Source organism: Myxine glutinosa, chromosome 14 (genome assembly GCF_964187855.1).
Source record: "Myxine glutinosa chromosome 14, kmMyxGlut1.1, whole genome shotgun sequence".
NCBI classification, from domain to species: domain Eukaryota; kingdom Metazoa; phylum Chordata; class Myxini; order Myxiniformes; family Myxinidae; genus Myxine; species Myxine glutinosa.
Window position 1 is genome coordinate 85,356,941 of NC_136274.1, and position 27,763 is coordinate 85,384,703.

The following is a 27,763-nucleotide window of genomic DNA, read 5'->3' on the forward strand; positions in this document are numbered from 1 at the left end:
CTGGTACCAACCTCCTGACCCCCCCCCCCCCCCCCCCATCCGGACCAAATTTAGATCCTGGGGGGACAGGGCCTTCTCCATCGCTGCTCCCACCCTCTGGAACTCGCTACCTCACACCATCAGAGACTCCTCCTCACTCACCACATTCAAAACATCACTCAAGACCCACCTGTTCAACACTGCATTCAACATTTAACCCACAGCATCTAACCCCTGACTATCTCCTCTCCTTCTCCCTCCTTTGTGCTTTGAATATTTCCCTATTGATTCTTCTTTTTTTGCAATTGTCTTTATGTTTTGCTATGCATTATGTTTTGCACTCTGTCAAAGCGTCTTTGGGCTTCCTGAAAAGCGCTATATAAAATAAATGCATTATTATTATTATTATTATCTTTAACAAATTCTCCCACGCTCTGTCCGTGTCCCTGTTACCTTATCGTTTTGATGCATGCCGGTGGGTCGGATCGAGGCAGAGTCACCCACTGAAGAGCGGCAAGACCTCATACTACTGAGAAAGGTCTCGCTCTTTACGTGGCACCGATGATCTTGCCAGCTCCCCAGCAGCGAACTCTCCTCTCCCTCCTCTGGATGCATCCTGTCCATGACGCCAATTTTGTGGAGGATTTACCTCCCAGCACACCCCCAGGGATGACCATTTGACCAAACTCGGATAGTTACAGGATAATTTATTGAAGGGAAGTTGTACATGTACATGGGAAAGCTGCCGTGTAAGTCAGTAACGGGCCAGCTTCTCAAATAAAAACACAGCAGGCCAGGCTTTATATACTGTACAGAAAATAATGAAAGGAGACTTTAAAGATAGGAAGGCATAACAATTGGGGGCTGTTTAGTAACAGAAAAGCGATCTTCTTGCGATCTTCTTGTCGATCTTCTTGAAGGGGGGATGTTTGAGAAAAGCGATCTTCTTGTCCATGCAGTTTTGCCCAAGGTTGGAGCCTGAAAACTTCACCAACAGGCTATGTTATTACAGGTGAGGGGTCGGTTCTGCCGAGCTCTGTTCAGTTCACAGAATACTCAAGGGTTGCATGGTAACAGAGCCAAATGTATGAAATCCTCGACAATGCCCCATGTGTTAATTTAAAACATCTTTATGAAGAGATTTTATTTACACCCTTGCTACCACAAGGGATTTCATAAAAGTATTTGCTCACTATCTGTGATTTATCTGAGACGTCATGGGGTGCGTGAAGTTCCTTGCTCAAGGGAAAACACACTAGCTGCGGTCAGGGTGGATGGGGTCCCTCCCCATGAAGTTGGGGCAATAAATCCCAGACGGTAGTCAAGTACCTTTATGATACCCCTTCTCCTTAAAGGCTTTAGAGACCTAGAGAGAGAGAGAAGAGCAAGAAAGAAAGTATTTCCATTAGAGTTCAATCTTTGTTACACTAAACATACTTGCAGACCTCCATAAGATATATTGAGGCAATGTAAAAGTCTTTACACAAGACAAAATTTTCTCCAAAATAATCTTGTAAAATATTTCAAAGGCAAAATTTTTAACAAAGCATTAAGGTGGACTAAACCCAATGAATGATGCCTTCAAGCTTTAGAAGGCAACCCAACACAATAAATCACTGTGGCGATCATCGCCTTTATTAAAGACTCAAGACACGCTCTCCCAGTTCCTGTTTTAATGATTTGCACGGATCGACCTCTTCCAGCACGACTTTCTTCAGTTGGTTAACTTCGTCTAGCACCAATGTTCGCCACTCGCGTCCTTCTGACTCCCATGTTACGGAATTGTCAGTTTCCTCCAGGACCGTGTCTACCTCATTCATGGTTAAATGAGTCAGCTCTCAGAGACATTCTATCCGGCCAGCTGTGCATGATTTAATGAGTATATCGGAAATGGGGTCAGACGCCAAGTAAGGAGGTGGTGGGATGTCTCGAGCGGGGATGTCTCGCACAGGAAACATAGTGAACAGGGAACAGGGAAACATAGTGAACAGGGTACAGGGCAGTACAACTTCCTCCTCTTCCCCGGACCACCATATGTGATTTACCTGCACCTGCATCGCAAAACTTGCTAATACACACATACAGATCAACACTTTCCAGCACCCAATAACAACGATGGGGATTTAGGAGTCCCACGGCAATCTTCATTCAATGGCCTATCTTTACTCCCCATCCTCCGAATTGGCATTTATCTCCCTCATCTTCTTGATGACTGGTTGCACTCCCTGCGTCCTGTCTGCCAATCCAAATGTAACATTGACATTCCACAATTCTGTAAGGGTCAGACGCCAAGTAAGGAGGTGGTGGGATGTCTCGAGCGGGGATGTCTCGCACAGGAAACATAGTGAACAGGGAACAGGGAAACATAGTGAACAGGGTACAGGGCAGTACAACTTCCTCCTCTTCCCCGGACCACCATATGTGATTTACCTGCACCTGCATCGCAAAACTTGCTAATACACACATACAGATCAACACTTTCCAGCACCCAATAACAACGATGGGGATTTAGGAGTCCCACGGCAATCTTCATTCAATGGCCTATCTTTACTCCCCATCCTCCGAATTGGCATTTATCTCCCTCATCTTCTTGATGACTGGTTGCACTCCCTGCGTCCTGTCTGCCAATCCAAATGTAACATTGACATTCCACAATTCTGTAAACATCCCCCCTTCTTCGCTAAAAGTAAGTCACATGCCACTCTGTTTTGTATTATCATTTGTTCGCATATCGACCCCATCATCTAACAATGCGTGATCTGCCAATCATTGACTCATTAGCCAACCTCCATCCATTAGATAAGTGTTTCTGTACCGTACCTGCCAATGGAAAGGATAAACTCACTGCCTCTTCCTCATCCTGCTTCGTGCATCACTGCATTGTAAATGTAAACACGATTGTCAGTTCATCATTCTGCATGACTGTCATCCGTGCAATGTCGTGTCGCTCCTCCAACTCAAGCCTGAAGCACAACACCTTATATACACTTGCATTACTGCACCATCATATTTGAATATCTCAACAATCATTTTAAATGCAAAAATATTACCCATTCACATTACAGCTGGTCGTCAAATTCACCTGTGACACACTCATGCCTGTCATTTTCACCCAGTGCAACAATGCCATGCTTCTGCTATCCCACGAAGCATTTATCAGCTTCTTGACCACCAGCAAGAAGAACAAGCAGAACTCAAACCTTCAGCTTCGTCAACTTTGCCCGCCCGGCTGCGATCTTCAATCTTATTAGCAGTACATGCCATAACACATGACCTAGTAAGGGAGTGCAGACAACAGAAGCTCCCGAACTGTGACATTCAGAAACTCGAAGCAAGCCAGCAAGCACTTTGACTTTCAAAACAAACCATTTTCCCGGCCACTTTCCCCTCGTTACATGCCTTTACCATCAACTATCCACATTCTTACAAACAACCTTGCCAATGCACTTGCCACTGATAAATGCTTCATTTTATTCAACTTTCTCTTCCCATTTTCGCACTTACTCTGACCTTCTCAGCACTTACTCTGACCTTCTTTAAATAAAATCCATTCTTTGCTCAAAACAAGTAAATGCAATATACATAATTAATTTGATTTACATTTTCAAAGAACTCCATCACTCTGTTAATTCTAAACATGTACGAGGAGCAATCCACTCTGCTCAGAGCTGCAAAGTGCTGGATTCTAACCCTCAGCCCAAACACAGCTCTTGTCTGCCAGGCTGCAAAAATCACGATCTTATCAGCGATGCATTCCTTTGCTCCTCTGCACAGGCCAGTACGAGGGGACAAACATAAACACAAAGGTTATGGAGAGCTGTGGCCTTCAACTTGCTCATAACACCCACTGCGGCTTACCATTTTGCGTTTTAAAATCGAAAATCTTTCAGGTAACTTCAAAAAGTACAGAAATTTCTGTTGCTATTGGTTAATTAACATTGCAGGGGACTTGACACTTAGTATTGCCCCGTGGACCAAGGTATTGGAGAGAACTCCCCTCTCTACTTTTTCCAATTAACATCTCACTCAACCTTGTCTTCAATTTAATATAAATACACGGACAAGATATATGAGCTCTATATTTCAACCGACATTATCATTTAACATTCACAAATTATAGAACAATGTCCCCTGCAAGGTCGAACTCAGCCGTACCAATCAATGTACCCAGATGGGGGGCGGTGCACACGCTCACCCCCAGGGCACAATGAGGCTGTGAACCTCCGTCCACCTTCAGTGGCGACAAAATACACAATCCCCAGATGTTCCAAAGGACACCAGACTGGCATGGCCCCAGCATTTTGATGCAAACATTTGATGAACCAAAATTTCCCATTTTCCGGCCAATGAAATGCAACCTCCCCCCCCCCCCTCCCCCCCACACGAATCATCCCAGAGCAGGTAGGGACAATAATTCTCCAATTCAAGGCCGATGGTGAACATTGGATGACTCGCTTTCAGAATATGTTCTCCAAACAAGTCTGCGTCCGCGTCTTTCAGAGTACGTTTCTCCAAACATTCTGGGAGTGTTGCCAAGGCAATGATGATTCGACCCTCGACGGCACCAACCGTCTCCCCAGACGGCTCTCCCAGTCTCATTCCTTCAATCTCCTCGTGGTCCACTCTCTCCTTCGCCCCTACCGATGCACACCCATGCCGGTCTGCACAGAGCACGCTGCTCCAAACTCCTGCACACCTTTCTCGGCTTGCTCCAAAGTGTAGACCTGGAGAGCGCGAGACTACCCCCGATTCCCCATGTTGATGCCAGACTTGGTGCGGACGCCCGATCGGCACAGAGAGATACAGAGCAGGTGTACCCGTCCTCATGCTATCCCTTAACCTAAGCCTCCAAGAAGCCGAATTACAGATGCACGCCACCACAACGGCTCTGAGGTCGACCCAATGTTTATGCTATCTTGCCCTTCACCTATTTCTATACACTCTGCCGTTTCCTCTATTAATTAAAGTACCGGCAGCTGTTTAGTTGCCCGATCTGCCACGTTCTCTATGTTAATTCAACGTGAAGCTCAAAGCCGATCATAATTCCTTCGACCCACATCCCGTACAAACAACTCCAGCGATCGCTACGTTCTGTGCGCATCACGCATGGTTCTCGATTCCCAACCATAACTCGACGCACGCAACCCAAGCGAACGGTTCCCCTCCAGGATGCTGAATAAAGGCGTGTTTATTTATTTGCGAGTGTCAACACAAGATCCCATCTATACACAAGACCAAATTTGGATTCACATGGGGGGACGAAGGTGGGGGCTCCGAGCTCACATTCCAAGCTATGTCGAGGTCCTTTGACCTCCGGCAGCCAGACAGCGTTATAACCGCTCTCTATCCTGGCTCGGCTCCATTAATTTTCCTGTTTTGTTCTTCGAAACCCGTTAGTTTTTTTTGGGCGGGAGGGGGGGGGGGAGTCCCCTTATCGGGCCTGACCCCACTGACGGGTGCATGGCAATCCATACCCGTTAGTGTTGCCGCCGCAAGGTCCTCCAAGGAGAGTATCCCGACTTTCTCTCAAGCCGGCTTCCTTCTCCTTGGCCTTAAGCAGGATGTTCGGCGGAGCGTATGCGAGAGTCCAAATTTTCTTTCAAGACTGCCTCTTTGAACACCCTCGCCATACGTTCACACACAACACTCCTGCCGGACCTCCACGCATCCGAGTGTGGGCTGCTTCCCAGCCTTCCTTATAAACACTCGCAACGCATCTGATTGTCCAGGCCGTTACCCCAGCCATCTGAAACACTCCCAGGTGACTTGGGCCCAAGTCACCTGAATTTTACCACCATCTTTTACAAATTCTCTCACACTCTGTCCGTGGCCCTGTTACCTTATCGTTTTGATGCGCCAATTTTGTGGAGGATTTATGTACTGTACAGAAAATAATGAAAGGAGACTTTAAAGATAGGAAGGCATAACAATTGGGGGCTGTTTAGTAAGGGAAAAGCTATTTTCTTGTCCACGCAGCTTCGCCCAAGGTCGGAGCCTGAAAACTTCAACAACAGGCTATGCTATTACAGGCGAGGGGTCGGTTCTGCCGAGCTCTGTTCAGTTCACAGAATGCTCAAGGGCTGCGTGGTAACAGAACCAAATGTATGAAATCCCCGACATATACACTACCGGTCAAACGTTTTAGAACACCTTCATTTTCATGCATCATGCATGACGCATGGTTCTCAATGGTGAGGTGAGATGGTGACGTGAGGTGGTGACGCCTGGTGGTGAGGATGGGCTCCAACACCTCTGCCACTCTGACCCTCAACACAGGAGCCCAGCAGGGTTGTGTACTGAGCCTCCTCCTCTACTCCCTGTACACCCACGACTGCTTGGCCACGCACAGCTCCAACTCAGTGATTAAGTTCGCCGACAACACAACAGTGATAGGACTGATCACTGACAGGGACGAGACGGCCTATCGGAGAGAGGTCAACAACCTGACACAGTGGTGCCAGGAAAACAACCTCTCTCTCAATGTCGAGAAAACAAAGGAGCTGATCGTGGACTTCAGGAAGAGAGGAGAGAGGCTGGACCCCATCGCCATCAACGGGTCTGCTGTTGAGAGTGTCAGCAGCTTCAAGTTCCTCGGCGTCCACATCACCGAGGACCTCACTTGGAACGAGCACACCAGTCAAGTGGTGAAAAAGGCTCAGCAACGCCTCTTCCACCTCAGACGGCTGAAGAAGTTCGGCATGGGGCCGAATATCATACGGGCCTTCTACAGATGCACAATAGAGAGCATCCTGACTGGGTGCATCACTCCCTGGTATGGGAACTGCACTGCACTCAACCGCAAAGCACTGAGGAGGGTCGTACGGTCAGCCCAGCGCATCAGTGGATGTGAGCTTCCCTCCATCCAGGATATATACAATGGACAGTGTGTCAGAAAAGCCCGTAGGATTATTAAAGACCCCAACCAAGGACTGTTTCAGCTGCTGCCGTCTGGCAAGCGGTATCGCAGCCTCAAGGCCTGAACTAACAGGCTAAGAGACAGTTTTTTTCACCAGGCAACCAAGCTCATGAACAATGAACACTGATTGCTGGTGACCTGTTGCCTGTCTGACTGCTACACACCACTTATATTTCTATTACTTCCGCTGTTATCACTTTATTATCACTGTTCATCACTTTATTATTGCTGCTACTTATTATTATTATTGCTGCTATTTACCATTATTATTCTCTACTTACTATTATTATTCTTATGTTATTGCCACTGTTATCACTTTATTAATGAAAAACTGCTACTTATTATTATTAGAGCTGCTCCTCACTTTTTATTCTTATTATATATTGTTATTATTGTTGCTATTTCTTATTTTATATTGTTATTTTATTTATTGTTACTGCAAAGTCGAGGAGCCAATACTTAAGAATTTTACTGCCTTATATTTGTATGGGACATGTAATAATAAAGACTATTGAATCTCTTGAATCTTGAATCTTGAATTTTTCCAATTTTTATTGAAATTTACGCAGTTTAATGTCTCAATGTACTCTGAAATTAAGGGTGTACTGGTGAACAGGTGATTTTTATTTTATTTTATTTTTTTTAGCTGAACAGTTTCCTTATAGTCTTATAAACAAGAATCATGCTATTAGAGGTCATAGAAGTACTCCTAATTATTGTTATCTTTACAATTTACAAGAAATATAATATTTTGCATGAAATTTGTTGTAACTTAAATTTGCATCATTCGTTTGGGCTGAAATTTGGACAGGATATTCAGAATATCACTTCCTTTAAAATGATGAAGGCTTTTGTTTATAGGAGTAGCCATTGTGGATTTATTGAAGGACAACCAAGTTTTATCTGGTAATTGGCATAATTAGCTAATTAGTGAACATTTGACATAATTTCACAAAATCCTCTCATGAGGTAGTAGAGTAACACATGTATAATACATGTACCAAGTTTTGTGTGAAAAGAATGATAGGTGACATAGAAGATAGAAGTAGAAATGTGTTCTTTGTTTTTCCTTGTTTTTTATTGACGGTCTAATTTATGCCAATTATATGCATGTAATATGACAAAGAAGCGTTGAAACTGGTCTGAGTTAAAGCCAAGATTATATCTTTCAAGAAAAACTGAAAATTAGATTTTAACTTGACTTTGTTTTTGTGTAAAGGCCTCTCAAAGGTACTGTAGGGGAATTTGTAGCTGAGACTCAAGACTCCAATGACCGGACACAGGTTTTACAAAAGGTCTGGTTTATTAACTGGTTATTCACTTCATTCCATTTACCAAATAATACCGCTTAATTCAATGGACCAGGTTAACTCTTTTCGCATGGTCCTTCTCGTTCGGCCGATGTTCCTCCGCCACTCCCGTCGGTCAGAGCTCCTGGTAACAAGTCCTCTCGACTCAACGTTTGCTCTCGTTTATATGGACAAACTGGACTTAATCCCCTGTCCGCTGAACGTTAATCCTTTCTCCGCTAATGCCCCGAGGTCATGCGTGCACCAAGTCCTGGCATCAGCTCGCTCCCCTCCTGCTGTGAGTTCTGTTTACCAAACGATAGGGGGGTGCTTCAGCCAGGGGCTGTGACCAGGTGGACAAGAGATTATCATGTTCGGGCACATTCCTGACACTCATTTACGAACTCGTCTTTCACAGAGTTTGCAGGTAAAATGTATCTGCTTCATTACCAGTGTTAATTAATAAGTTACCAGTGCCAATTAATAAGTTACACTGAGTTACACTTCCACAATTCCCTCATCTTTTTGTTTTTGTTTATATTAACCATTAATCTAAACATCAATATAAGTAAACAATCAATCACTACAAGTAAACATCATTACAAGTATAAGTAAATAATCAATCACTTTGGTAATCAAATTCCCTTGGGCATACACCGTCATCCTGCAAGAATCACAAAACATTTCGTTGGTCATTGACTCCTTCCATATCGTTCAATCTATTGCATTTGCATCACAAATATATTTTCAAAACAACACTTCACCATCACCAAGATACAACAATTTCACTTCATTTTCAAGTTTTGTAAAGCATCTGCACCATCTGGCAAAAAACGTTTGCCTCCACACAAATGTTGACTTTGTTTGAAAGGAAGGGCTGATCACTTGTGTTTGAATCCTGGTATGAAACATTTTCTCCTAATGTCTTCATAGCTCCTGCACTACTTCGTGTAGGATTTCGCTGTTGTGGTAACATTGCGGAGTCATAGACTGACCCTGCTCTCCTTGTAGCATTCTTGCCACTTTTTGCTGTAAACCATAGTAATTCCTGAACAAGGCCTTCACCCAGTTGTAGTCGACTTGCCTCCTCCCTCATTGTGAGTGGGCAGCAAGTATTGGTGTGACGTTGATTGGCCAGCAAGATGTGGAACAGGGATGCCGGATGCATCCACAATGATGTTGGGACCATGGTGTTCCGGTCATTCATGGTCCTTACCAGGAGCAACCAGCAGAATCGTGCACAGCTGTTGTGACAAGGGCACAGCCGTTTTTTTTGCAGCTCCATGCTGGTTCCCCGGACGTTGGTGAAGTAATAACATATGTCCCCGCATTTCACAGAGGTTGCAGGTAAAATGTCGTTATCCTGCAACTTCTGATGTGGTGAATGTTCGAAGCCTTCAAACAAGAGTAAGTGATCGCCTTTCTTTCATATGTTGCAGTGTGATCCAGGCAAATGGTCACATAAATTTCCTTGGTGAAGGTAAGCATTCATCTCCAAGTTACACGGGAGAATGTCTTCATCATTCTTTGAGAAAGAGGGTGTATGCCATGATTAACTTCATTTTTTAGCCACAAATTTTCTTTCTCGAACTTCTTCCCAATTCCGTTAGCAATCCCTCCAAAATGTGATCTCGTCTTATCCTTATGCTCAGTCACATCTGAATCTGCTTTCCGCACACACTGAATCAGATAGGGTACATCTTACCATGAAATCAGCATAATCATGTATATCTTCCGACAGTTTCACATTCAACAATTTGTTGTTTTTCCTTAACACAAAAGTTATATTCATTTATATGCGTCACACAAATAATATTCAATCAGGTATGTATTTTATTACTAAACTAAGAATAGCATTGTATATGATTACAATCACAAACGGGAATACCTAATTCCCAACAACAATTTTCCCAAACCAACAAATTAAACATAATGTATTATTACCATAATTCCTCTCCACTTTTTCTTTTCCCTCTTTTTTTCCTAACAGTGTGTCACTCGTGGTGATATGAGTTCACTGATATTGTAATTGACACAACTCATAACATTGTCGTTATGCCATTATCTTAATTCTACTGTATTCACTATTCATTTGCAACATCACTTGATTCATTCTTTTAATCTCGGTATTATTCATATCATCATAACAATCTTTCTATTTTAGGTCCATATTTGTTTCTATTCTTATCAACCTCCTACGGTTTATCAATTTGTTCCAAAACACTGCAACCAAAGGTTTTAACCAAAGCTCTACCAAACTATTTCCAATTTGAACTCAAAATGCTAATTAAACAACAATTCAAAGAATTAACTTCAATGGGTCAACAAATTCATTTTATAAACAGATCTAATTTTCCCATCCAATAATTTTCCATGCCAAATGTCATATTGCAACACTTTAATAAACCTTCGAAAAATGTCTCCCAAATCAATAAATTCCCTTTTTACTTCCCAAATACTCATCTGTAAATTACATATTCAATTACAGTTTTTTTTCTATTTGTTCGGCCTAAATGGCCACCGAAGTGGCTGCCAACATGCAGTACCGTTTTTATCTACCAAGCAAGTATTCGTCCACATAAGATCTCTACCAAAATGTTGTTTGTAAAAAACAAATCTGGGATTTCTGATTACATGGATGCACATTCTCAGGACATTTCAGGCTGCTTGTTAACAATCCACTACGATAAATTAATTCCTTTACCCACAATCAAATAATTAGTACAAATTGAGGATATTATCCCTATCACATTCATTTATAGATTCATTATGTTGGATCTAAATTTTCTCCCACTGCTGCAAGGAAGAACAATAGCTCTAATAAGTCTTTGTAATATCTCACTTCATTTACCCAGCATCGAAGAATTTATTTACTATCCATTCCCATCTGTTAACCAGTGACTTTGTTTGAACTCCAAAACTTAATTTGATGAATCCCATGTGTACAGCTACCACTTATTGAAACCCATACTTTTGTAGAAAATATCCAAGTAAGTGTTTTTATTTTAAACCCCCTTAACTGTTGCTCATCCATTTCTATGCACCCAGTGAGTACTACTGACACCAGTATGCCAATATAGGTGTGCGAGTTTAACAAATATGTTGCAGGTACACGTGACATCGCGTTCTGAGTACAAATAACGTAACAGCGCGTTCATGTCTGCCCCTTGGTTTAAGATTCACAATGCATTCCGTTTTAAAACTCACAATAGTTCAAATCAGCAAGATTTTCTTTACTATTTTCCCATATCATCTATGCCTAATACACATCCATACATGCAGCACAATTTATATGCTGATAAAATTCAAGTATATATATATATATATAAATCCATGAGCAGAGTATTCTGGGAAGTCAGTGTAAGACCTCTCCCAAATTTGGATAATTTTGTACTCCCTCATTTCCTTTTATGAAGCTCATATCCATAAATAGATGTTATTCTCATATAAATTCTATCAAAAATGGAATCCCAAAATTACTCACAATTTTACTATTAATTAATGGCTGCTCATAACCCAGCACATCAAATCTTTATATTCCATTTCCCTTGACAAAAGAGATAATGTTCATAATCAAATTATATTTCTATTTTATTTTACGGATTCTCTGGATATTCAATCCCATCCACATAAAACTATCCATTTCCAGACAGGCACACTGTCGGTGTCAACAATCTTGTAAGATTGATATACAAAACAACAAAAACAAAAACACTAACATTGACACACATAAACACACACACACATGCATTATGCGTATTTGTTTGCGTTGGAACCATTATTTACCGATCAAGATGGGTGTCAATTTTATTTCAATTTCATAAAATTTGTCCTTCAATTTTATAAATGCTAATACACAAATAGACCAAAAAGTTTATTCTTAGAAAACCCCTATAATGTCACATTGAAATTACCCTTTCAGTTCCCACCATAATTTATCCAAATTTGACTACACACCCATTTGCATGTCAGTCGACCACTGACCTATCAATCATGCGGAACACTAGTCCGAAATTCCCACCTGATCATCATGTGACTCTTGTCACTTAGTTTCAAAAATTTGCAAAGCAATTGTTCCAACTTTGTAAATTTAAAATTGTGTGCCCAACATAAAAGATCCAATTCGGCATTTGATCAATTAATTATCAATTTGCTTACAAGCAAAAGAAAAAATGAATAATTCTTGCTCCGAAAACTTTTCAGACCCAAGAATCATCGACAGTTATTCATGTTTGTCCAGTAATCTAATTTGTTGAGGCCAATCGTCATTTGGGATTTGTCGCAATGAAGGCCTAATCATTGTCTGAGGTATCGGTCAGCACTGGTACCCTTGATCTTGGTTTACCCTATGAACTTGTCTTCCTTTTGGTATACGGACATCCTCTTTTCCAATGTCCCATCCGTCCACACTTGAAACACCGGTTTCTGTCGTTGCCTGGTCTGTGCACCTGTGCACTTGTATTGCTGGGCTGCATCTCTACATCCCTGAGTTGCCACTGCAATCTCTCGTTATCTCCTGAAACACGAAAAAATTCTCTGTACCGTCCTTTTTGGGGAGACAACTGGAAATCAGATGGGACAACTGTCACTTTCATTCCTAATTTCGAGGGCAGTTGTGCATTTGTCTCCTCCACTGTATCCTGTATCCTTTTTATTTTAAATTCTAGATCCGTTATCCGTTCTTGCTGTTCCCGTTGTCTGGATTCACCATCCCAAAGATGGAATGCAAGCCAGTCTACCGTTAGATTCTGTCTCTTTCTGGCTTTCAATCTTTGTTCTAATCTTTCCAATCGACTTCGCTCAAATGTACCATCTCTTGGAAACTCCTCATCATGTCCCTTTGTCCACAAATACCAATTCTCGACCTGCCTTATAGCTTCGGCACCATAACGGTCGTACATATGATGTGTACAAGTACCTTTTTGTGGAATCTCTGGTTGTCCTTGTGTATTCTTGCAGGCTCCATTTCCCATTCTGCCTTTTATCAAAGTAGCGTTGGATGTGTTGTAGTTTGTTCCTCTAAAGCTTCACTCGTACCTCCAGGAAGGGTCTCTCCACCTGTTCACACGGTGATTTCCAGAGAATCTCCCTCAGCTGTGGCTTTTGCACAAACCAATCTCACAGATCAGTATTTGCAGATGAGCCGGAGGGTCAGTATGAAATGGGTGAATCCTCAGGTGTCCGCTCTGTTTGACGGGGAAATCACACAATGGTAACCGCACATATATATCTGTATATAAACTCACCACCTTGCTCAATTTTCCCAGGTTGTCTCCACATTGATAATATCTCACAAAGATATCAAAGCTTCTTTCTTGAGACCGCATTTTCATTAATCAAACAATCAATATATTCAATTCAATTTATTCAGTTCAATTTATTCAGTTTAAATTCAATCAATTAGATTCAATCAATTAACAATTCAATCAATTATTCAATTTCAATTAATTCATCAATATTCATCAATAAATCAAATTAATCATTTTGGATGACTCCTTGCATAAGCCCTTTCCCCAATGATGTCAGGACAGGTCCATCCATTGACTGAGATCGAATCTCATCGGTCGTCACCTCTGGTTCGTACCTCATGTTAATTGATGAATCACCGTCCTGTCCTAGGGTCATATCTGACATATTTCCCCATTTTGCCTGGTCTCCACAAATTTTCTTTGCAACCACTAAAGGCAACTCATCCTTCATTCGTGAGACAGCCAAAATGGATGGCAGATATTAAAGTTCTTTGGGAAAAATATCTCATCATTACCTTCGCAAAAGCGGAAGGTTATGTTTTGATCGCTGTGTATTTATTTACCTTCGCAAAAGCGGAAGGTTATGTTTTGATCGCTGTGTATTTATTTGTATGTCTGTGTGTGTGTGTGTGTGTATGTTATTCGCATAACTCAAAAAGTATTCAACCGAATTGCATGAAATTTGGTGGGATGATTGGTTATTATACGGGACACATTTGATTAGATTTTGGGAGCAATCGGGTCAAAGGTCAAGGTCAAGGTCACGAAAAGGTCAAAATCGTATTTTTACCATAGCGCGGTCAATTTTTATCCAATTGGCATGCAACTAATGCCAAAATGTTCAGAATTCAATGCCCGATCTTGTGATATACGACATGACCCAGTGAAGACATTACCCTTGTTAGCGGTTGGGGGTCAAAGGTCAGGGGGGTCACGACCTTGCAAAATGTGCGTTTTTTGTCATAACTCGGTCAATTCTTATCCGATTTGCATGAAATCAGCACCAAACTGTTCACTGTTCTGTTCCCTACACTCCCATGCCAAGTACAGAACAGTAGCTGCGGCGAAGGTATGCGCTCTACCGAGTGCCCGTTCTAGTTTTTCTTTTAATAGTACCCAAATCTCTTGGCAATATAAATTTCGTAAAACTCCTGAAATAAGACTGTAAAATTCCTTCAATCATGCTAAATTTTGAAACTCCATCGCTTGTAACACCCAATTTATCCCATAGGGCTTGAAAGTTCTTTCCCAAGTTCATGCAGCATTCTGCATTTGAACCCTATGATATCATTCATAATAATCATCATGATTTTATAGTCATGGTCCTATCACAATCATCTATTTAAAACGAACATTTCCTTTATCACCACAGCTATGTGGTATAATCAACAATAGAATAAAACTGTACATAGCAACAGGCTACCTCATGGCCACTTAGTATACCTATTGACAATAAGTCATAACAATATCGAATAATCATTGAACAATTCAAAAATCGCTTCCACTGCTCCAGCCGCAGCATTCGTCATTTTGTTTGCTCATTCACTATTCCTGATTCGTCATCAAGGATCTCCATCATCACACAGCGTACTTAATTCCGCATTTTAATGAGAATTCAACAGGAATTTACGACTCAAAGGAAAAAGAACGAGCAGACCTTTTGCAGGATGATCGTTACAAAATCGTTACATATATTAAAGTATTTATAATGTCGACAAATCATATCTTAATTCTTACAAAATTTGGTTCTTTGAATAAATCACAGCACCGGGAGAACCAGCTCCAAAAAATGGATCTTTGTGTTTATTCAGCACCCTAGTAATTGGTTCTTTGTGTACTAATTACACAGCACCCAGGCCCCGCTCATATGGATCTTTGTGCAGCGCTGCACAGCACCTGAGCAAAAGGGGTTTCATCTACATTTTCCTTATCCGGTGTACCATCCGTGATATTTGTTTGCTCATTCACTATTCCTGATTCGTCATCAAGGATCTCCATCATCACACAGCGTACTTAATTCCGCATTTTAATGAGAATTCAACAGGAATTTACGACTCAAAGGAAAAATAACGAGCAGACCTTTTGCAGGACGATAACTGGAATTAGTCGTGAAAATATATCCAAAATACACAAAAATACACACCCACACAAATAAACAACATTTATTCCGTTTAACAGAACAAACATTTCCTCTATCATGACATGCATGTCTTCAAAATTATATGACCAAGAGAAAAAGTAAAACTAATTAAAACTGCGGGCAGTGATAATCCGGGGACCATACCGCTCCATCCTGATTGGACGAGTGCGTGCTAGAGTCGTTAACAACGACAGTCCAGATCCGATTGTTCAAAATTTCAACTCAATCGATCGAAAAATGAACGCAGGGATGCATTTTAAAGGTGCAGTGGCACTAACTGAGTTGCCACGAATATGGCCACGAAATTGCCAATATGGCCATCACAAAATATTTTCCTTAATCAATTGGCTCATAGCATAACCAATCTGCAAGTATTTCATCCGAAGATGTATCTCTGAGGACTTTTAATTAAATAAGTCATTTATAAATCAACGAGTTAATTTATTAAATGATTAATCAATAAATCAATATTTTCCTTGACAGCCACATCACTTGATCAGTGTCATGTCCAAATATCAGCTTCCTTACTCAGAAGGTGCCTGAGTTAATGTAATGTAATTACTGTAATAAGATTACTGCAATTACTGTAATGATTACTGTAATTACTGTAATTACTGGAACTGTAATTACTGTAATTACCTCAGGTAATTACTGTAATGTAATTACTGTAATTTAATAAGAAATGTAATTAATTAAATAAGTACTTCATTAATCGCTCATAATTAAATAACTCGTGAATTCTTATCCGATTTACTTAACATTTGAGTGTCCCCAAAACGTTGGAGCAAAACGTTGCAACAACGAAAGTGAAACGTTGTAGCGACGTTGTGGAAACGTTAGCAAAACTCAACATTTGAATGTTCCCAAAACGTTGGAGCAAAACGTTGCAACAACGAAAGTGAAACGTTGTAGCGACGTTGTGGAAACGTTAGCAAAACTCAACATTTGAATGTTCCCAAAACGTTGGAGCAAAACGTTGCAACAACGAAAGTGAAACGTTGTAGCGACGTTGTGGAAACGTTAGCACAACCCAACATTTGAATGTTCCCAAAACGTTGGAGCAAAACGTTGCAACAACGAAAGTGAAACGTTGTAGCGACGTTGTGGAAACGTTAGCACAACCCAACATTTGAATGTTCCCAAAACGTTAGAGCAAAACGTTGCAACAACGAAAGTGAAACGTTGTAGTGACGTTGTGGAAACGTTAGCACAACCCAACATTTGAATGTTCCCAAAACGTTAGAGCAAAACGTTGCAACAACGAAAGTGAAACGTTGTAACGACGTTGTGGAAACGTTAGCAAAACTCAACATTTAAATGTTCACAAAACGTTGGAGCAAAACGTTGCAACAACGAAAGTGAAACGTTGTGGCGACGTTGTGGAAACGTCAGCAAAACCCAACATTTAAATGTTCACAAAACGTTGGAGCAAAACGTTGCAACAACAAATGATCACAAGTAATTATCACATTGCAATGACCTCTAAACATTCCTAAACCAATATCCCATTAAAATCCCATTAAAATCCCATTAAAATCCCATATCTTGTCACCCTTTGCATTGTTGAAAGCAATTAATTCCATAACTCAATATTACCTCAATTTATATATACTAGGGCGTGCCCGCACGTACGTGCTTGCCCGTACGTGCTTGCAAAAAAAAAACATGCGTGCGAACAACAACAACAAAAAACTTTGAAACCACGTGGCAGTAACGACCACAGAACCCCCCCTCTATTTACATGAAATGGTTTGGTCCATTCGCAAAGCCAAAGCGAACGACCACAGAACCCCCCCCCTCTATTTACATGAAATGGTTTGGTCCATTCGCAAAGCCAAAGCGAACGACCACAGAACCCCCCCCCCCCCCTCTATTTACATGAAATGGTTTGGTCCATTCGCAAAGCCAAAGCGAACGGCTTGCGAGTACGGTGACCATACCTTGGGAACCACTTGTCCGATTAATTTCAAACCTTGAAAAGGCACATCCTCGGGTCCCCAGCAATATACCTGGCAAGTTTCAAGTATATCGGACCGGTAGTTGTCGAGAAACAGCGGTCGCATACAGACAGACCGACACACACACAACTAGAACGACGCTCAGTAGAGAGCATATCTCCGCCTTGGTGAACAGTTTATGTTTTGTATCCCACTGATAGGCCGGATCTGGATTCGGACCTGAACCAAAATGGAATCGGCGTGTTTTTGTCACCTCCCCAACTCATCCACCAGGTTCATTCACTCATCCATAACTTTTTTTAAATATATGAATAATATTAAAATAATAACATTAATAAGTATATTATGTTAAATATAATGTATATCGCTTTTCACCCGATCTCTTGATGGTGAAGAATCACTTTAAACAATTCTCGTAGCCGGATTCGCACCTGGGTCTTCACCAAAATCCAATCATTTCGTCCGTGTCACCCATGCTATCTATCTGGCAAATTTCGTCAAAAAAAACAACAGCACTGGTTTTGTTTCCTGGAAGCTTCCTGCAAAACGCTTTGCTTCTCGCAAAACGTCCGCCAATGGGAAGTAAAGGGAGGGAGAAGGAGCGGGAGCAAGAGACAGGGTGCCGGAATGGACATGAGGGACAATGAGGGACAGTGAGGGAGTGTTGGTATGCAATTTTTATCCAATCGCCATCTTTGACAATAATTCTGGACCGGCATGAGGTGGGATTGTCTGTCATGAATTTATTTGTTGATCGAACGAGTTTTAATTTGTCTAAATCCGACCAGTCGTTCCAAAGAAATAAGCCGTTTTGTCGCAATACCATAAATTGGAATGAGGTAAAAATATATATATATAAATATAATTCCCTTTCCCGGTTCCCTGTCGCACGCCGAGCAAGTCGAGTGCTTTGAACAAGTGCAAAAAAAAAAAAAACTACTTTACCGGCCTTACACGTCTTGGAAGCAAATGGTCGCATGGTGCACGCATGCTCCGTTTGCTCCCAGGTCACAGTAAGGCCTTTAATGACCAGCGCCGACCTTGTGCATTTTATTTAGACAGCGCAAAAATACGTATTTACAGAAATCATTTAGGAAAACACGAATAAATAGAATCATTTAACACGTTTCATCCTTGTATTACCTATGGACAATCGCAAGTCCCACACACCAAATCCTCCATCTTCAGAATTCATATTTCATAATGGACAGATCCCCAAGACGTCATGCTTACCTTGACGACGTCCACTCAAAATTCCAGCGGTGCCTCCAGATTGTAGGGGAATTTGTAGCTGAGACTCAAGACTCCAATGACCGGACACAGGTTTTACAAAAGGTCTGGTTTATTAACTGGTTATTCACTTCATTCCATTTACCAAATAATACCGCTTAATTCAATGGACCAGGTTAACTCTTTTCGCATGGTCCTTCTCGTTCGGCCGATGTTCCTCCGCCACTCCCGTCGGTCAGAGCTCCTGGTAACAAGTCCTCTCGACTCAACGTTTGCTCTCGTTTATATGGACAAACTGGACTTAATCCCCTGTCCGCTGAACGTTAATCCTTTCTCCGCTAATGCCCCGAGGTCATGCGTGCACCAAGTCCTGGCATCAGCTCGCTCCCCTCCTGCTGTGAGTTCTGTTTACCGAACGATAGGGGGGTGCTTCAGCCAGGGGCTGTGACCAGGTGGACAAGAGATTATCATGTTCGGGCACATTCCTGACACTCATTTATGAACTCGTCTTTCACAGAGTTTGCAGGTAAAATGTATCTGCTTCGTTACCAGTGTTAATTAATAAGTTACCAGTGCCAATTAATAAGTTACACTGAGTTACACTTCCACAGTACCTATGTAGTTTTCTCAAATTTTCACCAGTACTACACCCTTAAGCATATAATAGAACAAATAAACAATTGGAGATAAAAAAGAAATCATAGAATCATTTTGTTTAACAAAATTTAATTTAAATTTTTGACTCAGCAAAGCAGCCCCCTTTTGCAGATATAACCGCCGAACACACTCGTGGCATTCTTTCTGCAATGGAAATCAAATATTGTTCGGGAAGTTCTTCCCAACACTGTTGCAGAAGTTCCCACAAATGTGTTGCACTTGTAGGTTGCTTTGCTTTCACTCTTCTGTCCAGTTCATCCCAAACCAGCTCGATGGGGTTTAAGTCTGGAGACTGTGCTGGCCATTCCATGATTTGAAGCCTTCCGTCTTGTTCTTTTCCTCGAAGGTAGTTTTGACCTAGCCTGGAGGTGTGTTTAGGGTCATTATCTTGCTGTAGGATGAAGCCCTGACCAACTAGGCATATACCAGAGGGTAGTGCATGGCGCTGCAAAATGCTGTGGTAGCCCTTTTGGTTCAGGGTGCCTGTCACTCTGTGCAAGTCGCTGACTCTGGATCCAGCAAAAGCGCCTCAGACCATCACGCTTCCTCCTCCATGTTTGACAGTTGGTGTCACACACTGAGGAACCATCCTTTCGCCTACTCGACGACGTACAAAAACCATGCGTGATGAACCAAATATTTCAAATTTTGATTCATCGGTCCATAAGACCTTCTTCCAGTCTTCAGTAGTCCACTGGCGGTGCTTCATGGCCCAGGCAAGCCTCTTTTTCTTATTTTGCCATCTTAGCAATGGCTTTCTTACTGCCACTTGACCTGTCAAACCTACAGCTCGAAGTCTTCTCTTCACAGTTGAAGTTGAGACTTGCTTACTTCGACCAGTGTTAAGCTGTGCTTGAAGCTGTTGTCCTGTGAGCCGCCTATCACGCAAGCTGTTGACTCTCAGAAACTTGTCTTCTGATTCTGTTGTGGCTTTGGGTCTGCCAGACCTCTTCCTGTCAGAGTTTCCTCCAGTTTCCAATATACTACTTCCTGCAGTGCAATATTGTTCAAATAATGCTTCAGAGGGTGTAATAACATTCTGTTACAACAATGCTTTTATACAGACACGGGGTTTGTAATCAAGTAATCAGCAGAGATTGGGACACGTGCAGGAATTGTTTGCATCAACTTTCAAGGCTTAATTTACTTACATTGCTGCAGAACAGCTGTAAGTTGCTAACCCATTACTTGTTCCCTGAAGAAGGCCTTTTTTTTTTTTACAATATAACTGCAATTTACATTATTTTCCCGTTTTTGCAAACCTAATTTTTTTTTTTTTTAACCTCGAGCAGTTTATTGCTTACCTTTGTACCATTTCAGGTTATTCACTAGACATTAAACTGTGTAAATTTCAATAAAAACCGACTTTCAATAAACTTTAAATAAAATTTCAATCTTCTATCTTCTATCTTCTATCTTCTATCTATATATTATATAAAAGAAAGTTTTTGTTTGTTTGTTTGTCTGCAGGCGCTAATGTCCTGAAAGGTGAAAGATAGGAGGAAACCTCTGAAACAAAAAATGTCGGGACGGGCCCCGGGAAGGTTATCGGCTAGCTGGTGAGGCCGGTCGAGGCCGCTTTGGCCGGGCTGGGCCCATTTCGCAATTAAAAGCTGAGCTGAATTATAGTAGTCAATCTTCTACGGCCATGAGTAAAAACTGAATTATAGTAGTAAATTCATTCAAAAATAACTAAAAATGTCGGGACGGGCTCCGGGAAGGTTATAGGCTAGGTGGTGAGGCCGGTCGAGGCCGCTTTGGCTGGGCTGGGCCCATTTCACAATTAAAACCTGGGCTGAATTATAGTAGTCAATCTTCTACGGCCGTGAGTAAAAGCTGAATTATAGTAGTAAATTCATTCAAAAAGACCCGGGCAACACCGGGTGCTTTTGGCTAGTGTGTGTGTATATATATATATATATATGTTTATACATACATATATATATTTATTTATATATGTATATGTATGGGTGTCCCAACACCTTAGCCCCCCCCCCCCCACCCCAACCAGCCCAACATAGGAGAGGTAGGGAGAAACCACGAATAGGGGAAAAAAGCTTTATTATTCGACATCTCATGTGCACAGTTTCAAAGCTTTGCTTCAATATTTGGTGTGCCCACCGCCCGCCGACCGAACTGCCTCCAAACGCGCGGGGTATGATTCCAAGAGAGACACAAACAAGTCACGATCGAACTCCATTTCTTCGAGGACGTTAGTCAAAGCAGTGAGAAGCTCTTCCCTGGTGTTCTGGAGGCGTTGTTCAACTCTGTCCTTGAGTATCGCCCCCAAATGTTCACAGGCGTTGAGGTCAGGTGATGCTCCCGGCCACTCATCGTTTCCGAAAAAATCGACCTTGTTCGCCTTCAGAAGATTCTGGGTCACCAGTGCGCTCATGCACGGGGCTCGGTCGTGCAGAAACGTGGTCTCCTTGATGCTGAGGACATTTTCTGGGTTCCGTAAGAACGGAATAACATGGCGGGTCAGCACAACGTCACGGAGGTATTTGCCGTCCCATGATTGTCCTTGCTCTTTGATGACCCACATCAGCCTTTTCGCTGTGAACATCAAGAAGACGCCAACGCACCGTGCTGTCTTCGATTTCTCTCGAATCTTGAGTTCTTGTGGAATGTCATCATTGTGAAGAGTCCAAATTCTGTCGTTTTGGAAGTTGGGACGTCGAGCCTCATAAATGAAAAATTAATCAGAAGGGGCCAGGAAAAGAAAATCATCAGAGGTCCACTCGCTCAAAAACTCACAAAACCACATTCAAAACCATAAAACAGAACAAGAAAGGCTCATTAGATCATTATGAAATTTGGTATTTGAGATGTCAAATGAATGATCCTTCCCGCTATATGCCCACCATTGTACAGTGGCGACCCAGTAGAGCTGGGCAGGGGGGGGGGGGGGCAAGGTGTTGGGACACCTTGTATATAATCGGGAGATTAAATCAGACGCGGACGTAGCTTCAGGACGTCGATCTTTAATTTTTGACAAGCTTTCGACCAACAAAGGTCTTCCTCTTAGTCGTCCCCAAGTTCAACGGAAGAAGAAGAGGTTCACGACTAAGAAGAAGACCTTTGTTGGTCGAAAGCTTGTCGAAAATTAAAGATCGACGTCCTGAAGCTACGTCCGCGTCTGATTGAATCTCCCGATTATTATTATTATTATTATTATTATTATTATTATTATTTTTTTGTATACTGAATCGAGGCTCGTGAAAGAGCTAACATTTATTTCACAAACAAATCAACCAGACAAACAAAATATACAAAAAGAGGGAGCGGAAGACAAGATGGAGAGAGAAGGGGAAGCACACAACCACAACATTTGAGAGCAGGGAGAAGTGTGGGAGGGAGAGGGCTTGGGGGCAGGAGGGGTGCGAAGGGGGGGGGGGGGGAATGAGACGCCCTGCTCGTACTGTGGAGTTTCTACTATTTCTCACAGTTATATATATATATATTTATATATACACATATATAAATATCTGATGGGAATTTGGACGTCTTGTGCCTCATGGGAATTTTTACCTCTGGTGGGAACTTGAGCCTTTTCTGTCTGATCGGAATTTGCACATCTTTGTGATGGGAATTTGTACCTCATCTGCCTCATGGAATGTTCATTGAAAGCTTGTGAATAATATTTAAATCACATTTTCAAAATGAAGGTTGAGCAACCTTGTGTGACGATGCTTGTGAAAGACAATCGATCGCCGTACACGTTACAAAGGCCTGGCGATCACACGACCTTCCAGGTTTAGTTCAGCCGTTCTTGGTGACATTAGCTCAACTGGACTATCCATTTCCACATATTAATATGGAGACCAAAGTGCTTTTCATATCTCTATTTATAGCCATTGTTCTGTCTCCAATTCATTTTTCCTCTCATTGCAGAAATCTGTTCCATGGTTTTGCCATTTTCAGGCTGAAGCTCGTCCATGTTTTTAACATAAAATGGTTTGGAATCCGATTTGTCACCATTCTTGTCATATGCATCCCAATGCTGATGGTGACATTGGAAATGTTACTTTTGGATTTATTTTTCATTTTTCATACCAACTTGTGAATGACGTTTTTAATGACGTTTCGGGATGAGGTAAGTTGGGCACAGCGGAGTACAATGTCGTACGGGTGAAAACGGGTCCATGACAGATTGTTTATTTGGGCTTTTGTAATTTCACACGTGACCATTTCGACGATTGCCTTTTGTTTGATGTTTTATAACAGACATCATATTTTATGTCGAATTGTGACAATTTTTTGTTTGTTTAAAAATATATTTTGCCTTCAGATGACCTGCTTTTTCCCTACTTTCATTTTACTTGGGACTGTTGTCCATATCATTGTACATGACGTCAGTTGTTTAGCTCGTGGGCTGAGTGTCGGATAGGTAGGAGAAGGTGAGGGGGTGCGACCTAACTAGGAGGAGGGAAATGGAGAGAAGGAGGGGGAGAGAGAAAGAGAGGGAGAGGAGGGGAGGGAGAAGGAGAGAGAGAAGAGAGGGAGAAGAGGAGAGAAGGAGAGGAAGAGAAGGACAGAAGAGAGGGAGAGGAGGAGAGAAGAGAGAAAGAGGAGGAGATACGAGAGGGAGAGTAGGAGAGAGAGAAGGAGTGGGAGAGGAAAGTGGGGGATGAGAAGGAGAGAGGAAAGAGAGGGAGAAGAGGAGAGAAGAGAGAAGGAGAGGGAGAGAAGAGAGGGAGAGGAGGAGTGAAGAGAGGGAGAAAAGGGGAGAAGAGAAGGAGAGGAGAAGAGGAGAGGGAAGGAGAGAAGTGAGGAAGGAGGAGAGAATGAGAGAGGAAGAGGAAGAAGACAGGTGGGTAGGCTTGCTTATTGTGAGTCTTCGCTCGTGAGACATTTTCTCTTATTTGTAATTCCTGTGTGTGTGTGTGTGTGTGTAATATTTTATAATTCCGCTTATAAAAGGTCACAAACCCAGGCAACGTAATCCTCCGCTCTTTTCTTTCCTCTCCCCATGTCTCGTCTCCCTATGTGTCGTCGCTCTCTTCCCCTTTCTCTATTTATGCAAATACTGACAGCACGATGTGACGTGGTAGCTGACAGTCACATAGAAAACCAGAGGTGCATATTGTGGAGACCATGAAGACCGAAGACAATAATTGAATAATCCATGGGAAGATCATTGCAGATGGGAAATGAGTCGTTAATGGAGCTCCAGTTTGGAGAAGCTGTGCGGATGGCAAGGTCCACGCTTCCTGGAATCCGTGAAAGGGTTAATGCGTAGGGGGGTATTGCGTGGGTAGAAGTGGAACCTGGCAGGTGGGGGAGGGCTCGTGGGGCTTGGGGGAAGCAAGGCAAACTTAACCCTTTTGTTGCTGCTTTCGTCCCTCGTCGCCTGGTTGTGGTTTTCCCCATTTAACTGGTCTCCATTTTAAGTCATGCTTGTTGTCATGCTACATGTGTGCTCTTCGTGTCATTGTTGATAGAGAATTGCGGATTTCTTTGATCTCTTGGACCGTTATCCCGATGAATGGAAGCGAATAAGTTTGATCATTCCCGACCTTTGTGAAAGTGTCAAGGCCTCCACGGAAATGGTTAATGGGAGTTCCATTTTTAGGGAAAGACGATTGAGATCGGGAGGGGGGGATTGGATTTGGTGGTGGGGCTTTGAGGGAATAAGGAGGGAGATATGTGGGAAGTGTTTCCATAGCAACATCTTTACATCATCAGTTATGGGGGGAGGAGACAGAGAGAGATTGTCTTCTAATTTCATCTAACTTCATCTTGTGCGGTGCATTGGTTGCTATGACAACTGTCCTCCCCTCTCCAACTATCTCCCCTCTACCCCAGAAGGTAGGGACCTGGGTGACAGAGGCGACTGGAACAGGCGTTCTCGGGGGACACCTGACAGCCAAGGACCCCCAGAGAGAGATCAGGTTCATATTCTTTTTACCCGTTTTGCTGATAATCTTCTCGTTTTGACAATTCTTTTCCTCTTTTCCGTGTTCTTTTACCGCATTGTTTTGCATTATTCGTGTTGCTTTATGTCTAATTGATCGTTTATTATGGCCCTGTGTGTTTCACATTTGCTCCTTAATTGATATATTTATTTATATATTTATATATATATTTATATCCCTTTATTATATTGCACCATGCATAGACCATTGATTGCTCTGTTCACTCGTGCACCACAGTCTTGTACCACCCGCGTACCCCGACCGTGTACCATTTCTATCCCACGCGCACTCGCTCCATCATGTGACGTACGAGAACACATGCGCTCCCAGAGCCATATTGCCTGTTCGTGCCACACTCTGAGGATGTTCAAGGTCTAATGGTGTCATTTACAACCTGTACGACTTCAGGTATTCGTGTGATCACCAGGTTCAAAGTACAGTCTAGGTCGTACAGCGAGGTCATCATATGATGTCACCTTGATTACAGGAAGCCTACTGTATTACATGAGATGTATTTCATGATACATCGTTTAATAGATGCTTTCTCACCTTTATTGAATTGTCACACTAACAAGGTTCAAACACACAGGTGAAATTGCTTACCATGGAGACATTAGTCATTTTTATAAAGATTTTATTATTTACCTTTCTCCAGCATACTCACCTGCTTTTTCTTATCAAATTCTCATTTATTTGCAATTTCATTTCCTATTTTCCCCTCACTTTGCCCTAAGCAGGCCAGGCTATTTTAGACCTTCTCAGAGCAGAGGGGCTGGGATTGGGGCGGATTCCATGGCAACCGTCGATCCAATTTTTATAAAAATTAGTATCAAAATGTGCACAAGAGTTGATCAGAAAAGGTCATGAAATCTCAGCACGAGAAACAAGATGTCTCCGAAAATATGGCGAATAATGTAGAAGAGGGGATGGAATCCCCCCACCCCCAGCGTCATTAGGGTTAAACACTCTTTCTGTCTTATTTTCACTCATTCACTCACCATCATTCAGTTACTCATTCATTTTGCTCTCTCCTTGTCATTGCATCACTCCCTCAGTCATTCCATCACTTTGTCTCTTGTCGTGACCCTGTGAGTGCAAATCTCCAAACGTGGTGACTCGTCAGGTGTTGGGGGATACGCCCCATATAAATTGGCATTATTACCGGTTATGCCTCTATTATTATTATGGCTAACAATCTGTTGATTGATATTCTCCTCACAAAGCCAAGCAACAACTTTTAAACTGTGGATTCGTCATTCAGATTAAGAAACGCGTAAGCCATGCATGTGAACCTTGTCGAACCTTGTTTATTAAGTAAACAACCCCAATGAGGAAATTGAAGGTGCAACATGTCATTCATGTTCCAATTATCCTCACCTGAACTGAGCGATCCTGGAAATTCACCTGCAAGTCACATGTCCACACAATACGGGCCACTATCCTCCATAAATTGGCCACCTATGTGGTCCAAGTCGGTTGAGGAACGCCGAAGACTATATGCTCACATCATCGGGATGATTCAAGGTGGGATGATCCCGATTGGTTCTTCCCAGTACAATATTCATCGCATTGCTGATTCTAGGTCACTGACCTAAGTTACCATCAGATTGGACATTTCATAGAGATACCTCCTGCAGGCCACCCAGTGGTTACATCTCCACATGAGGATCATTACGTAGAAGCAAAAGGTTTTCCACATCATAATCTCTCCACATTGACGGGCACAGTGGAATAAATGATCCAATTTCAACCAAACATTTCAAAACGCCTCATGAAAGTTGCATGACATGAAAGTTGTTTGACATGAAAATTGTATGACATGAAAGTTGTATGACATGAAAGTTGTTTGACATGAAAATTGTATGACATGAAAGTTGTATGACATGAAAGCTGTATGATATGAAAGCTGTATGACATGAAAGCTGTATGACATGAAAGTTGTTGACATGAAAGCTGTATGACATGAAAGCTGTATGACATGAAAGCTGTATTACATGAAAGCTGTATGACATGAAAGCTGTTTACATGAAAGCTGTATGACATGAAAGTTGTATGACATCAAAGCTGTATGACATGAAAGCTGTGTGACATGAAAGTTGTATGACATGAAAGCTGTTTACATGAAAGCTGTATGACATGAAAGATGTATGATATGAAAGCTGTATGACATGAAAGCTGTTTGCATGGAAGTTGTATGACATGAAAGCTGTATGACATGAAAGCTGTATGACATGAAAGATGTATGATATGAAAGCTGTATGACATGAAAGCTGTTTGCATGGAAGTTGTATGACATGAAAGCTGTATGACATGAAAGATGTATGACATGAAAGTTGTATGAGATGAAAGCTGTATAACATGAAAGCTGTTTGCATGAAAGTTGTATGACATGAAAGCTGTATGATATGAAAGCTGTATGACATGAAA

At 42.0% G+C, this 27,763-nt stretch overlaps 1 protein-coding gene across 1 annotated transcript in view; it reads left to right on the forward strand.

Annotated features, from left to right (window-relative positions):
* LOC137439986 (uncharacterized) overlaps window positions 1–27,763 on the forward strand; it is a 285,564-nt gene that overhangs the window by 82,730 nt on the left and 175,071 nt on the right. Inside the window, exon 4 of the mRNA XM_078768016.1 lies at window positions 25,227–25,312. Within this exon, the coding sequence (XP_078624142.1) occupies window positions 25,227–25,312 (86 nt within the window). The remainder of the gene's footprint in view (window positions 1–25,226; window positions 25,313–27,763) is intronic.